This window comes from Triticum aestivum, chromosome 4B (assembly GCF_018294505.1).
Source record: "Triticum aestivum cultivar Chinese Spring chromosome 4B, IWGSC CS RefSeq v2.1, whole genome shotgun sequence".
Classification (NCBI taxonomy): Eukaryota; Viridiplantae; Streptophyta; class Magnoliopsida; order Poales; family Poaceae; genus Triticum; species Triticum aestivum.
Genome location: NC_057804.1, coordinates 359638618 through 359652135, shown reverse-complemented (window position 1 = coordinate 359652135; position 13518 = coordinate 359638618). Strand labels below are relative to the sequence as shown.

Genomic DNA, 13518 nt, shown 5'->3' with positions numbered 1-13518 from the left:
ATGGCTCCTGCCGGTTGTCATACTCATCGACATGCAAGTCGTGATTCCTATTACAAGAACATGATCAATCTCATACATCACACATATATCATTCATCACATCCTTTTGGCAATATCACATCACACGGCATATGCTGCAAAAACAAGTTAGACGTCCTCTAATTGTTGTTGCAAGTTTTTACGTGGCTACTATAGGTTTCTAGCAAGAACATTTCTTACCTACGCCAAAATCACAACGTGATATGCCAATTTCTATTTACCCTTCATAAGGACCCTTTTCATCAAATCCGATCTGACTAAAGTGGGAGAGACAGACACCCGCTAGCCACCTTATGCAACTAGTGCATGTCAGTCGATGGAACCTGTCTCACGTAAGCATACGTGTGTAAGGTCGGTCTGGGACGCTTCATCCTGCGATGCTGCCAAAACAAGATAAGACTAGTAGTGGCAAGTAAATTAACAAAATCGACGCCCACAACAAACTTGTGTTCTACTCGTGCATAGAAACTACACATAGACGTAGCTCATGATGCCACTGTTGGGGATCGTTGCAGAAATTAAAAAATTTCTACGCATCACCAAGATCAATCTATGGAGTAACTAGCAACGAGAGAGAGGGGAGTGCATCTTCATACCCTTGAATATTGCGAGTGGAAAGCGTTGCAAGAACGCGGTTGGAGGAGTCGTACATGTAGCGATTCAGATCGCGACCGAATCCGATCTAAGCACCGAACAACGGTGCCTCCGCGTTCAACACACATGCAGCCCGGTGACGTCTCCTGTGCCTTGATCCAGCAAGGAGGAGGGAGAGGTTGGGGAAGAGGGCTCCAGCAGCAGCACGACGGCGTGGTGGTGATGGAGCGGCGGCTCTCCAGCAGGGCTTCGCCAAGCTCTTGCGAAGGAGGAGAGGTGTTGGTGAGGGGAGGGGCTGCGCCTTGGATGTCGTGCTGCACCCCTCCCTCCACCCCTCTATTTATAGGGAGAAGGGGGAAGGGGCCGGCCCCTCTAGATGAGATCTAGAGGGGGGGGGCGGCCAAGGGGGAGGGGGCTTGCCCCCAAAGCCAAGGGGGCGCCCCCTCTAGGGTTCCCCCCAACCCTAGGCGCATGGGCCCTAGGGGGGTGGCGCCCAACCCACTTGGGGCTGGTTCCCTTCCACCTACAGCCCATAAGGCCCTCCGGGGCAGGTGGACCCACCCGGTGGACCCCCGGAACCCCTCCGGTGGTCCCGGTACAATACCGGTATACCCCGAATATTTCCGGTGACCGTATGATGACTTCCCATATATAAATCTTCACCTCCGGACCATTCCGGAACTCCTCGTGACGTCCGGGATCTCATCCGAGACTCCGAACAACATTCGGTGATCACCATACAAATCTTCCTTATAACCCTAGCGTCATCGAACCTTAAGTGTGTAGACCCTACGGGTTCGGAAATCATGCAGACATGGCCGAGACAGCTCTCCGGCCAATAACCAACAACGGGATCTGGATACCCATGTTGGCTCCCACATGTTCCATGATGATATCATCGGATGAACCACGATGTCGAGGATTCAAGCAATCCCGTGTACAATTCCCTTTGTCAATTGGTACGTTACTTGCCCGAGATTCGATCGTCGGTATCCCAATACCTCTTTCAATCTCGTTACCGGCAAGTCACTTTACTCGTTCCGTAATGCATGATCCCATGACCAACTACTTAGTCACATTGAGCTCATTATGATGATGCATTACCGAGTGGGCCCAGAGATACCTCTCCGTCATACAGAGTGACAAATCCCAGTCTCGATTCGTGCCAACCCAACGGACACTTTCAAAGATACCTGTAGTGCACCTTTATAGCCACCCAGTTACGTTGTGATGTTTGGTACACCCAAAGCACTCCTACGGTATCCGGAAGTCGCACAATCTCATGGTCTAAGGAAATGATACTTGACATTAGAAAAGCTCTAGCAAACGAACTACATGATCTTGTGCTATGCTTAGGATTGGGTCTAGTCCATCACATCATTCTCCCAATGATGTGATCCTGTTATCAATGACATCCAATGTCCATAGTCAGGAAACCATGACCATCTGTTGATCAACGAGCTAGTCAACTAGAGGCTCACTAGGGACTTGTTGTGGTCTATGTATTCACACATGTATTACGGTTTCCGGTCAATACAATTATAGCATGAACAATAGACAATTATCGTGAACAAGGAAATATAATAATAACCATTTTATTATTGCCTCTAGGGCATATTTCCGATAGATTTATGGTCAAGTTTATCTATGAACAATATCTGAATCTTCTCTGAATTCTTTTATGTATGATTTGTTATCTTTGCAAGTCTCTTCGAATTATAGTTTGGTTTGGCCTACTAGATTGATCTTTCTTGCAATGGGAGAAGTGCTTAGCTTTGGGTTCAGTCTTGCGGTGTACTTTTCCCAGTGATAGCAGGGGCAACAAGGCACGTATTGTATTGTTGCCATCGAGGATAAAAAGATGGGGTTTATATCATATTGCTTGAGTTTATCCCTCTACATCATGTCATCTTGCCTAATGCGTTACTCTGTTCTTATAAACTTAATACTCTAGATGCATGTTGGATAGCGGTCGGTGTTTGGAGTAATAGTAGTAGATGTAGAATCGTTGCGATCTACTTGTCGCGGACGTGATGCCTATATACATGATCATGCCTAGATATTCTCATAACTATGTACTTTTCTATCAATTGCTCGACAATAATTTGTTCACCCACCGTAATACTTATGCTATCTTGAGAGAAGCCACTAGTGAAACCTATGCCCCCCGGGTCTATTTTCCATCATATAAGTTTCTGATCTATTTTATTTTGCAATCTTTACTTTCCAATCTATATCATAAAAATACCAAAAATATTTATCTTATTATTATCTCTATCATATCTCACTTTTGTAAGTGGACGTGAAGGGATTGATAACCCCTTTATCGCGTTGGTTGCAAGGTTCTTATTTATTTGTGTAGGTACGAGGGATTTGCGTGTAGCCTCCTACTGGATTGATACCTTGGTTCTCAAAAACCAAGGGAAATACTTATGCTACTTTGCTGCATCACCCTTTCCTCTTCAAGGGAAAACCAACGCAGTGCTCAAGAGGTAGCAACACTTATAGCTCTAGTGCATCCGTTGCATGGCAATCCCTACTCACTCACATTGATATATATTGATGAGCATCTCCATAACCCGTTGATACGCCTAGTTGATGTGAGACTATCTTCTCCCTTTTTGTCTTTCCACAACCACCATATTCTATTCCACCTTAGTGCTATATCCATGGCTCACGCTCATGTATTGCGTGAAGATTGAAAAAGTTTGAGAACATCAAAAGTATGAAAACAATTGCTTGGCTTGTCATCGGGGTTGTGCATGATTTAAATATTTTGTGTGATGAAGATGGAGCATAGCCAGACTATATGATTTTGTAAGGTAGCTTTCTTTGGCCATATTATTTTGAGAAGACATGATTGCTTTGTTAGTATGCTTGAAGTATTATTATTTTTATGTCAATATTAAACTTTTGTTTTGACTCTTTCAGATCTGAACATTCATGCCATAGTAAAGAAAATTACATGGATAAATATGTTAGGTAGCATTTCACATCAAAAATTCTGTTTTTATCATTTACCTACTCGAGGACGAGCAGGAATTAAGCTTGGGGATGCTTGATACGTCTCCAACGTATTTTTTTTGATTGTTTCATGCTATTATATTATCTGTTTTGGATGTCTAATAGACATTTATATGCTATTTTATATTATTTTTGGGACTAACCTATTAACTGAGGGCCCAGTTCCAGTTTTTGTTTTTTTTTGCCTATTTTAGAGTTTCACAGAAAAGGAATACCAAACGGAGTCCAAACGGAATGAAACTTTCACGAATCACGATGATCTTTCTTGCACCGAAAGGAAACCAGAAGACTTGGAGATGAAGTCGGAGACGCGACGAGGCGGCCACGAGGCAGTAGGGCGCGCCTAGGGGGGTAGGGCACGCCCCCTACCTTGTGGGCCCCTTGTAGCTCCCATGACCTAGCTCCTTTGCCTATATATATACTCTTATACCCTAAAAACATCCTAGAGAGCCACGAAACCACTTTTCCACCACCGCAACCTTCTGTACCCATGAGATCCCATCTATGGGCCTTTTTCGGCGTCCTACCGGAGGGGATTCGATCACGGAGGGCTTCTTCACCAACACCATTGCCTCTCCGATGAAGTGTGAGTAGTTTACCACAGACCTATGGGTCCATAGCTAATAGCTAGATGGCTTCTTCTCTCTCTTTGATTCTCAATACCGTGTTCTCCTCGATGTTCTTGGAGATCTATTCGATGTAATATTCTTTTGCGGTGTGTTTACCGAGATCCAATGAATTGTGGATTTATGATTGGATTATCTATGAATATTATTTGGTTCTTCTCTGAATTCCTATATGCATGATTTGATATCTTTGCAAGTCTCCTCGAATTATCGGTTTAGTATGGCCTACTAGATTGATCTTTCTTGCAATGGGAGAAGTGCTTAGTTTTGGGTTCAATCTTGCGGTGTCCTTTCCCAGTGACAGTAGGGGCAGCAAGGCACGTATTGTATTATTGCCATCGAGGATAAAAAGATGGGGTTTTCATCATATTGTTTGAGTTAATTCCTCTACATCATGTCATCTTACTTAATGCGTTACTCCGTTCTTTATGAACTTAATACTCTAGGTGCATGCTGGATAGCGGTCGATGTGTGGAGTAATAGTAGTAGATGCAGAATCGTTTCGGTCTACTTGACACGGACGTGATACCTATGTTCATGATCATTGCCTTAGATATTATTATAACTATGCACTTTTCTATCAATTGCTCGGCAGTAATTTGTTCACCCACCATAATATTTTCTATCTTGAGAGAAGCCACTAGTGAAACCTATGTCCCCCGGGTCTCTTTTCCATTATATTGAATCTCTTTTACATCTTACTAGTTTCTGATCTACTATTTTGCAATCTTTTATTTTCTGATCTATAAACCAAAAATACCAAAAATATTACTTTACCGTTTATCTATCTCTATCAAATCTCACTTTTGCAAGTAACCGTGAAGGGATTGACAACCCCTTTATCGCGTTGGGTGCAAGTTGTTGATTGTTTGTGCAGGTATTCGGTGACTTGTGCGTTATCTCCTACTGGATTGATACATTAGTTCTCAAACTGAGGAAAATACTTACGCTACTTTGCTGCATCACCCTTTCCTCTTCAAGGGAAAAAACCAATGCAAGCTCAAGAGGTAGCATACGTCAGGCTTTGTTTCGGCTGTTCCATCCAAGCCGGTTGGCTCCCAATGAACATGACGCATTCTATTGCCTCCCGATGAACACACCGCTGTTTTTCCATTCCGACCCAGTCGGCTGTCTTTCGATGAACAAGACACCGTTGCTGCCATCAGTTGCCTTTCAATGTACACGAGCCCTGGTTGTACGTATACGCTAGTAGGTGTTCGAGACCCCGCCCGTGTGTATGTACGTGGCCGTATTTTTTGGCATGTGGCTGTACGTACGTGTACACAGTTTAGAAGGGATTGCCTGAACTGCTACGTTAGGGGCTCTACTACTACACATGCCGCTGCTTGCTTGACCAAGGTACATCGTTGCAGAGAGACCGATTGACCAGTATGTACATACACGTTCGCGACCAGACATACAACGCTATGTATGCTTCGACCGGGTGGGTCCTAGCCGTCAGGGAAGATAAGGACGCCCTTCCTTCTGTGCGAAGATATAACTAATGGGTCCCAACTGTCAGGGAGGACAATGACACACTTCCTTACATGCGAAGATATAGCTGCTGAGTCCCAGCTGTCAGGGAAGGAATCATTTTTATTTTACGAGTAATAAGGAGGCACTTCCTTGTGTTCAAAGATGTAGCTGGTGGGTCCAGCTGCCAGCCTCACCGACTAAAGTCCTCCTCCGATGAGAGCATCAAGGCGGTTGACGACAGCGAGGCCTAGGAAAAGAACGACGCGGGGCCAGGAAGACGAAGTAGGTGGATGCCCACGTGGAGGGGACTACGAGGCTTCACTGGTTCAGCTACGGTGTAAGGCTGCCGTCGCCGAAGAATAACAACAGATGTGGGTGAGTAGAAGAAAAGCCTGGCCAGTGGTAGTATGGTTGGGCGGTTAGGCCTGCATGGCTAGCCCTTGCCCGTTGGTGAAATATTTTTGTAAAGTGAAATTCGCTTCTGATGGAGTCGAATTATGGTTACTAGGCATGCCATCATGATTCTAACCATTGGGCTACTGCCCGTTGCCAGTTTGAAAATAGATAGATGTAGTTGGGATAAGAGAGAGGTCATAGAATTATGAATGATGACATGAAAGGGGAAAACACTTACTCCTTCCATCTCAAAATAAGTGTCTCAACTTTGTACTAGCTTTAGTACAAAATTGTACTAAACTCAAGACACTTATTTTGAGACAGAGGAGTATTATTTACATGTTGTATTGCGGTCTACATTGATCAATTAAGACGTGCACGTGCAGACTAACTAGTTGAAGAAAAACAAGGAATCAGAAAATACAAACGTAAGAGGAAAAGTAAATAAAAAACCCGAGAAAAACATTGACATGCCCGAAGAAAACGCAGCGAACGCATCGATCGATAGCAAAACGCGCTAAATGGGCCAGCCCATACGTGCGGGCACCAGAGGCGAGCCCTCCTTTCACGTTGCAATACGCGACATATAAGGAAAAGCTCCTTGCGAGGATCCACTCAATTTTTTTTAAAGAAATTATTAAAGTAAGTCCTTGCGAGGATGATTGCTCGATCTGAATCTTTACCTTTTTCTTTTGTGTTGGAAGTTGGTAGAGCCTTCACCCAGGGTGCAAATCGCTAATTAGCCCCCTTCTGTTCCGTGAGACTCATCGACTTGTCGTTCTCTCCTCGTCTCCGTACGCCAGATCTGGTACCCTTCTCCGGCGGCCGGCGTGGTGAGCTCTCCTCCCCCCCCACCCCTTCTACCTCCCTTCGTTTCCACTGTTTTGCTGGTCTGCCCCCTCCCACATGGCTGCCCGCGCCGTGAGCTACAGCCGAGGATCGCCCGTGAACATCCTCGTCAGTTATATGATCCATCCACTTTCTTGATGATTTGTTTGCTGCGCGGTTGAGTAAATGATAGTATAAACGTTTGTTTGTACTAAAGGCAGGTGAATTGGGGTTCATGTGCGTCTGTCTTGACGCGCAAGTTCCTTTAGATGTACCTCCCGAAGTGAAGTTTGGGGCACTTATCTGGGAGGTTGGCGCTCCGTAATGAGAGGATGGAGAGAGCGGGCCCTTTTGGTTTTGATTTTCGGTAGATGCCTGCGTGTTTCATTTTCGTATGGGCTCTGTTTAGGTTTTTCCAAAGATTTGTTCTCCTGTTAATTCACCTGCCCAGAAAGAGGCTCATGTATGTGTTGAAGAGACCGAAAGTCCGAAACCGTTATTTTCTTGTCAAACAGACTCTTTTGTCTGCAGAGGTCTTGTCTAAGTAGATTTCGTCTAGTGAGAGGCATGTATTTGGTTTCTATATATTTGATTTGTTAAGGATTTATAACTTCAATTGATTTTGCTATGTGCGTTCACTAAGCGGCATAATCCTAAAATTCACCCGGTCAATTTTAAGGGTTGCCACATTTTTAGTGGTCCTAACATGGACAGCAGATATTGGTACAGGTAATGCATGCTCTTATTTGAAAAAAATTACATCTTTTCCTGTGGGATGATTATGTATTAAAGCGACCAAAATTCATTATTTTCTCGTTGAGTTGGATGTCTTTCTTGGAGATGTTCTCTAGTCAGAAGCATGCATTTGGTTTCCGTGTTTGATTTGGCAAGGATTTATAACCGCAGTTGATTTTGCCATGTGCATTGATTAAGCGTTGGCCTGCAATCTGCTATAGCCCTCAATTCCACCTGGTGGATTTTAATATTTGCTTCATTTTTGGTGGTCCTAACATGGGCACACAACATAAGTAGGTCCAGGTGAGTGATGCATGCTTTTATTTGGAAGCTATCATCTTTTACTATCATATGGTATCGAGGGTCTTAGCTGCTGCCTGATGCTACCTTGGTTTGGAGGGGAAAAGCTTGATGGAAAATAAATATTACCCTCTTTATGAAGAATCCTAATGTACCACATGACATGCTGTGTTATTACTGGCATTGAAGATTTTTTCTATTTAAGTTTGTATTTAGTTCTCACGGTATTCTATGTCGCTGGCTATTCTGTCTCTGCTTTTAGATCATGGTCGGTCCTGGGCACAGGAACAGTCATGGAAAGCGGCAGTCTGATTATGCTGAAAATGGAGGTGGCAAGAGAAGAAATCCTGGTGGTGATACATATGCTCCTGGTCCAGATGACACTGTCTATCGCTACCTTTGCACGTCTAGGAAAATAGGGAGTATAATTGGGAGGGGTGGAGAAATTGCCAAGCAGCTGAGGAGCGATACTCAAGCTAAGATTAGGATTGGTGAGAGTGTCCCTAACTGCGATGACCGAGTCATAACAATATTTAGCTCAAGCAGGGAGACTAATATTATTGAAGATACTGAAGATAAGGTTTGCGCTGCTCAAGATGCTCTCTTTAGGGTTCATGAGAAGCTTGCCACAGATGATGGTCCTGTGAACGAAGAAAATGAAATGGGTTTAGGTCAAGTTACTGTTCGGTTGCTTGTGCCATCTGATCAGATTGGATGCATTATTGGAAAAGGTGGGCATATCATCCAGGGAATCCGCAGCGACACTGGTTCACAAATACGTGTTCTTAGTAATGAACACCTTCCTGCATGTGCTACTAGTGGTGATGAACTTCTCCTGGTTAGTCATTTTCCCCTCCTTTTTCCTGCAATAAATGTACAGGTGTACTACTATACTCGTATAGCAAGTATATCCTCTCTTCTATATAGTACATGTGGACATGTGGTATCCGTAGCCTTACTAAATACTCCCTCTGTTCCTAAATATAAGTCTTTTTAGAGATTTCAATATGAACTACATACGGATGTATATAGACGTATTTTTTAGAGTGTAAATTCACTCATTTTGCTCCGTATGTAGTCTATATTAGAATCTCTAAAAAGACTTACATTTAGGAACGAAGGGAGTATCTACTACAACAAATGTTTACTTGTTTATGTGCAGTAGGTATTTCATATGCTCTGGTTGTAAATTTGTACTCATTAATTGAATAACGGGCATGTTAATAAATGGATATATGTTCTTCAGTTTATTTAGTTTAATATATATATATATATGACTATTCTTCCCCCCCCCCCTCTATTTTAATATCAATGCACCGTAATTTTACGTTCCGTAAATTTTGTCTTATTTCAAATGTACAAAGAGAACGCAATAAAATATATAATCGCCGTAAAAAATATTTTATGTTACGTAAAATTACAGATGTAAAAACATAGTGTAAAATATACATAAAATGCAGTTTTTTTTCTTATGACCTATACCTTTTTTCTTATGCCAAATTTTACGCAGTGAATTAATATGAATGTAACTATTTGTATTTCAAATGTAATTTATTTATGAAATGACCGTAAGGTTAACTCGGGTGAAGAATAACTTATTCTGCACCCTGGGTGATGAATAGACTTTCTATATATATATGACATACAAATAGTTCATATTTTGCAGCCTAGGAAAATGGTTGTGTACTCCTAGGAGTACGTACTCCCACCCCTCATATACCACATAGATGAATCTTTTATACCTCTATTATTTTTAATATACTTCATTATTAATTACTCCCTCCGTCCGAAAATACTTGCCATCAAAATGGACAAAAAATGATGTATCTAGAACTAAAATACATCTAGATACATCCTCTTTTATTCATTTTGATGACAAGTATTTCCGGACGGAGGGAGTATTAGATACCCCAAAATGAGTTTCATGAAAAATATCATGTGTGTCTCATATTTTCGAAGGTTTACGTATATATTGATTTGTTTGTATGTGAAAAAGGTACTCCCTCCGTTCCTTTATATAAGGTGTATTTGTTTTTTGATAAAATTCCACAATGTAAGGTGCATTTCTTTTAATTCCTCGTAATTCCGTCTTTAGCCCTCCAAGACAAGAAAAGAATCTCTCCCGTGATTGCATGTATCTCTCATTATAGAGAAGGAAAGGAAACTATCTCTCCCCCGGTTGCGTGTATCTCTTCCAAATGATTTACTTGCCGCTAATAAATGATTTAGCCAAGGTTAGTTTCGTCCTAAGTTGTGTAAAATTATGTGCCTTGGTCACCGTGCCAAAAATTATACACCTTAAATAAAGAAATGAAGGGAGTATATTACAAAAAGTACGTCACAAATGATATTTTTTCAACAAAACTCATATTGTGGTATCTTAGAATATTTAATAAAGTATATTGAGAATGATAAAGAGGTATAATCAATGCGTATACGAGGTATATTGAAGATGGGAGTACATACTCCCAGGAGTACAGAAAATTAGTCCTATATATTATTGTATTGTTTTGTAGTGTCACTGTGAAATCATAAATATATAACATTTTTTTTATCATTTTAAAACTAGATAATTGGGGATCCGATTGTAGTTAGAAAAGCTCTTCTCCAAGTGTCATCTCGCCTCCATGGCAACCCATCCAGGTCACAGCATCTCCTTGCATCCAGCTTAACCCAACCTTTTCCAGCGGGCTCCCGCCTTGGTAGTTCCTCTACTGCACCAGTTGTAGGGATTACTCCTATGGTTAGTCCTTATGGACGATACAAAGGTGATATAGTGGGAGATTGGCCTTCTATATACCAACCACGGAGGGAGGTGAGCTCTGCAAAAGAGTTTACCCTGCGTCTGCTTTGTGCTGCGGCGAATGTCGGAGGTGTAATTGGAAAAGGAGGTGGAATTATCAAACAGATTAGGCAAGAATCTGGAGCTTTTATCAAAGTGGATAGTTCGAGTGCTGAAGATGACTGTATAATTACAGTTTCGGCAAAGGAGGTAATTTCTCTCTTCTTCAGTTTTTGCATGATACATTTCCATGTTTATTTTAGTAGCAGGTCCTGGTTAATTCTAATTTTCCGTGCCATGCAGTTCTTTGAAGATCCTGTCTCTCCAACAATTGATGCTACAGTCCGTTTACAGCCAAGATGCAGTGAGAAAATTGATGCAGAATCGGGGGAGCCATCATATACTACACGTTTGTTGGTGTCGACATCACGGATAGGGTGCCTGATCGGCAAAGGTGGTTCAATCATTACGGAGATACGAAGAACATCGAGAGCAAACATACGGATCATTTCGAAGGAGGATGTTCCAAAAGTAGCATCGGACGATGAAGAGATGGTCCAGGTAACAATTTTAACTTCTGATGTTCTTTGTTTCACGACTCCTTATTGCCATAAAAAATATTTACTGTTGTAATTGTCATGTACAACAGATCGGCGGAGATCTTGATGTTGCAAGGCATGCTCTTGTGCAAATAACTACAAGGCTGAAAGCCAACTTCTTTGAAAGAGAAGGTGCTTTATCAGGTTTTCCACCTGTGATCCCATATCACCCTTTGCCTGCTAGTGTGCCCGATGAGCCAAAGTATCTAAGCAGAGACAGTAAGTCTGCTGGGCACGATTATCCATATTCCATTGGATATCGTGCATCAGACGATGTGCTTCCTGTTGACCGTTATGCAAATTATGGCAGCTCCCAGGTATAGCATCCATTTTATTCATTGCGAATCCTGCCAACATTTTGTCAGGTTTCTTATCCCACAATACGAACTGAAACCATCTCTAGGTCTACGGAGGCGGCTATGGTGCTTACAGTGGTGGTTCTGGCAGCAGCGGGTAAGGATGACTTTTTTTTGAGTCACCCTGTATACATATTCTCGTTGTTGACCATAGTTCTGTGTAGGGAAAAAACGTTAAAAAAAGCCTAAGTGTAAATTGCTAGTTCTGCCTCTAGCGCCTACTTTGCCTAAACGGCATGCCTAGGCACGATTAAGCAAACGGCTATTACAATAATCGCTTGCCGTTCTGCTGTCGCCTAGCACCTAATCACAATTAAGCGGCACATGTATAGGCATGGTTTTTTTTAACCAAAATATTAATGTTTCTTTACACTCGATATATTGCTGTCTATTACTCCCTCCGTCCCATAATACAAGATGTTATTAGAACCAATGTACTGATATGTTGGTTGTAATAATATCTTATATTATGAGATGGAGGGAGTATCATTTTGTGCAAACTTTGGCCAAGGCCAAGTTTACTTAATATTCCATTTTTATCTTTGTATGCTTATCTTTATTCCATATGTAATTTTTCACTTGGTACTGTTTGCAAATTTTTTATCAGGTTATCTGGCTCTACCTATCTTTCATCTGGAAAACGCTATGGCTATTAAAATGCAGGTTGTCGAATCCAACAGGTATGGTTCCTCTGCGTGTTGACATGTATATAGTGACTACATGTTCAATACTTGCTTCTAACCACATCTGCCTTTGAAACACATTGAACCCAGCTCAGCTCTCTTCCGATGAACCTGTCCGTTTCACATTTGCACCCCTGCCCAATCCTTTACTGAAAACAGCCAAGACCAATGAAGTTTGGAGCCTGCTTATTGGAGCCCCTACCCAAACCAGATGACTGAGAGTATGGCCCAACCTGGAAGCTTTGCTTAAGAGGACCTGTCTGGATGCCATAAACCCTCTGATTTCCCTAGTAGAATACATTTACTCTATCTTTTCCTCCGGGCCTGTGTGTGATGCCCTGCCGTAAATGTTCTGAACCTATGTATTGGAAGGTCACATATAAGAATCTGTATTTGTTGTCCTAAAACCTGCTTAGTAGTTTGTGCGAGAGACTTGGTCCCCTATTCGCCATCCAAAACTTAGGAGATGCTACTTGCCCTTGCTTGCAAATATGCATTCCTTCATTGATACATACTATCATTCTTAGCAGTAGTAGTTCAGAATATTTTACCAAGGCTTGGTCCTGTCTGCAAACAGTAACCATGAGATACCACTACGACTTACAACTTGAAATCCTAAATCAACGAGCTCAAAATGTGTGCAAGATATAGGAGAATTTTTGCTGTCTTCCGATTACATCGGCTTGTGAATACCATGCACATGTTTGATTCAGTTGTTTCGGGTTTCAGTCACCCTGTAATCAGATGCGGTGCTTCACAATTCCAAAAAGGGCCCATCCCAGCTCGATTGGGATAACACAATTCCCAAAAGGGCCCATCCCAGATGGATTGGGATAACACCATCCCAGCTGGATTGGGATTAACACCGCATGCCGTCTCACTTGTCCCAACCTTCTCCTCACCAAGAGCCCTCTCATCCCAACCTTCTCCTCACCAAGAGGCCTGAGGCTCAGAGACCCTGAGCAGCAGCAAGCACCTGCGCTGGCAACCTCCCTGCTCTCATCCGTCTCCTTTCGCCCACCGACGAATCTATAGAATCCAGTGCGCTAAATCTTGGATTCATTTGGCAATCGATGTACCA

At 42.4% G+C, this 13518-nt stretch overlaps 1 protein-coding gene across 2 annotated transcripts; it reads left to right on the top strand.

Annotated features, from left to right (window-relative positions):
* The first annotated feature begins 6778 nt into the window (after positions 1-6778).
* On the top strand, positions 6779-12951 carry LOC123092178 (RNA-binding KH domain-containing protein RCF3). Of its 2 annotated transcripts, none has more exons than XM_044513861.1 (8): positions 6779-6987; positions 8280-8855; positions 10587-11009; positions 11103-11360; positions 11449-11715; positions 11802-11851; positions 12362-12434; positions 12533-12951. In XM_044513861.1, exons 2-7 carry the CDS (start codon positions 8283-8285, stop codon positions 12408-12410), a joined length of 1620 nt encoding a protein of 539 aa, XP_044369796.1. In that variant the 5' UTR covers positions 6779-6987; positions 8280-8282; the 3' UTR covers positions 12411-12434; positions 12533-12951. The 2 variants fall into 2 exon arrangements, with proteins under 2 accessions (XP_044369796.1, XP_044369797.1); XM_044513862.1 differs by having other exon boundaries at positions 12528-12951.
* Positions 12952-13518: the final 567 nt, after the last annotated feature.

Coding starts and splice junctions, on each gene's coding strand:
- LOC123092178 (XM_044513861.1), top strand. CDS start 8,283: ATGGTCGGTCCTGGGCACAGGAACAGTCATGGAAAGCGGCAGTCTGAT. Junction 8,856..10,586: donor GTGGTGATGAACTTCTCCTG/GTTAGTCATTTT, acceptor TTTTAAAACTAG/ATAATTGGGGATCCGATTGT. Junction 11,852..12,361: donor GGTGGTTCTGGCAGCAGCGG/GTAAGGATGACT, acceptor ATTTTTTATCAG/GTTATCTGGCTCTACCTATC.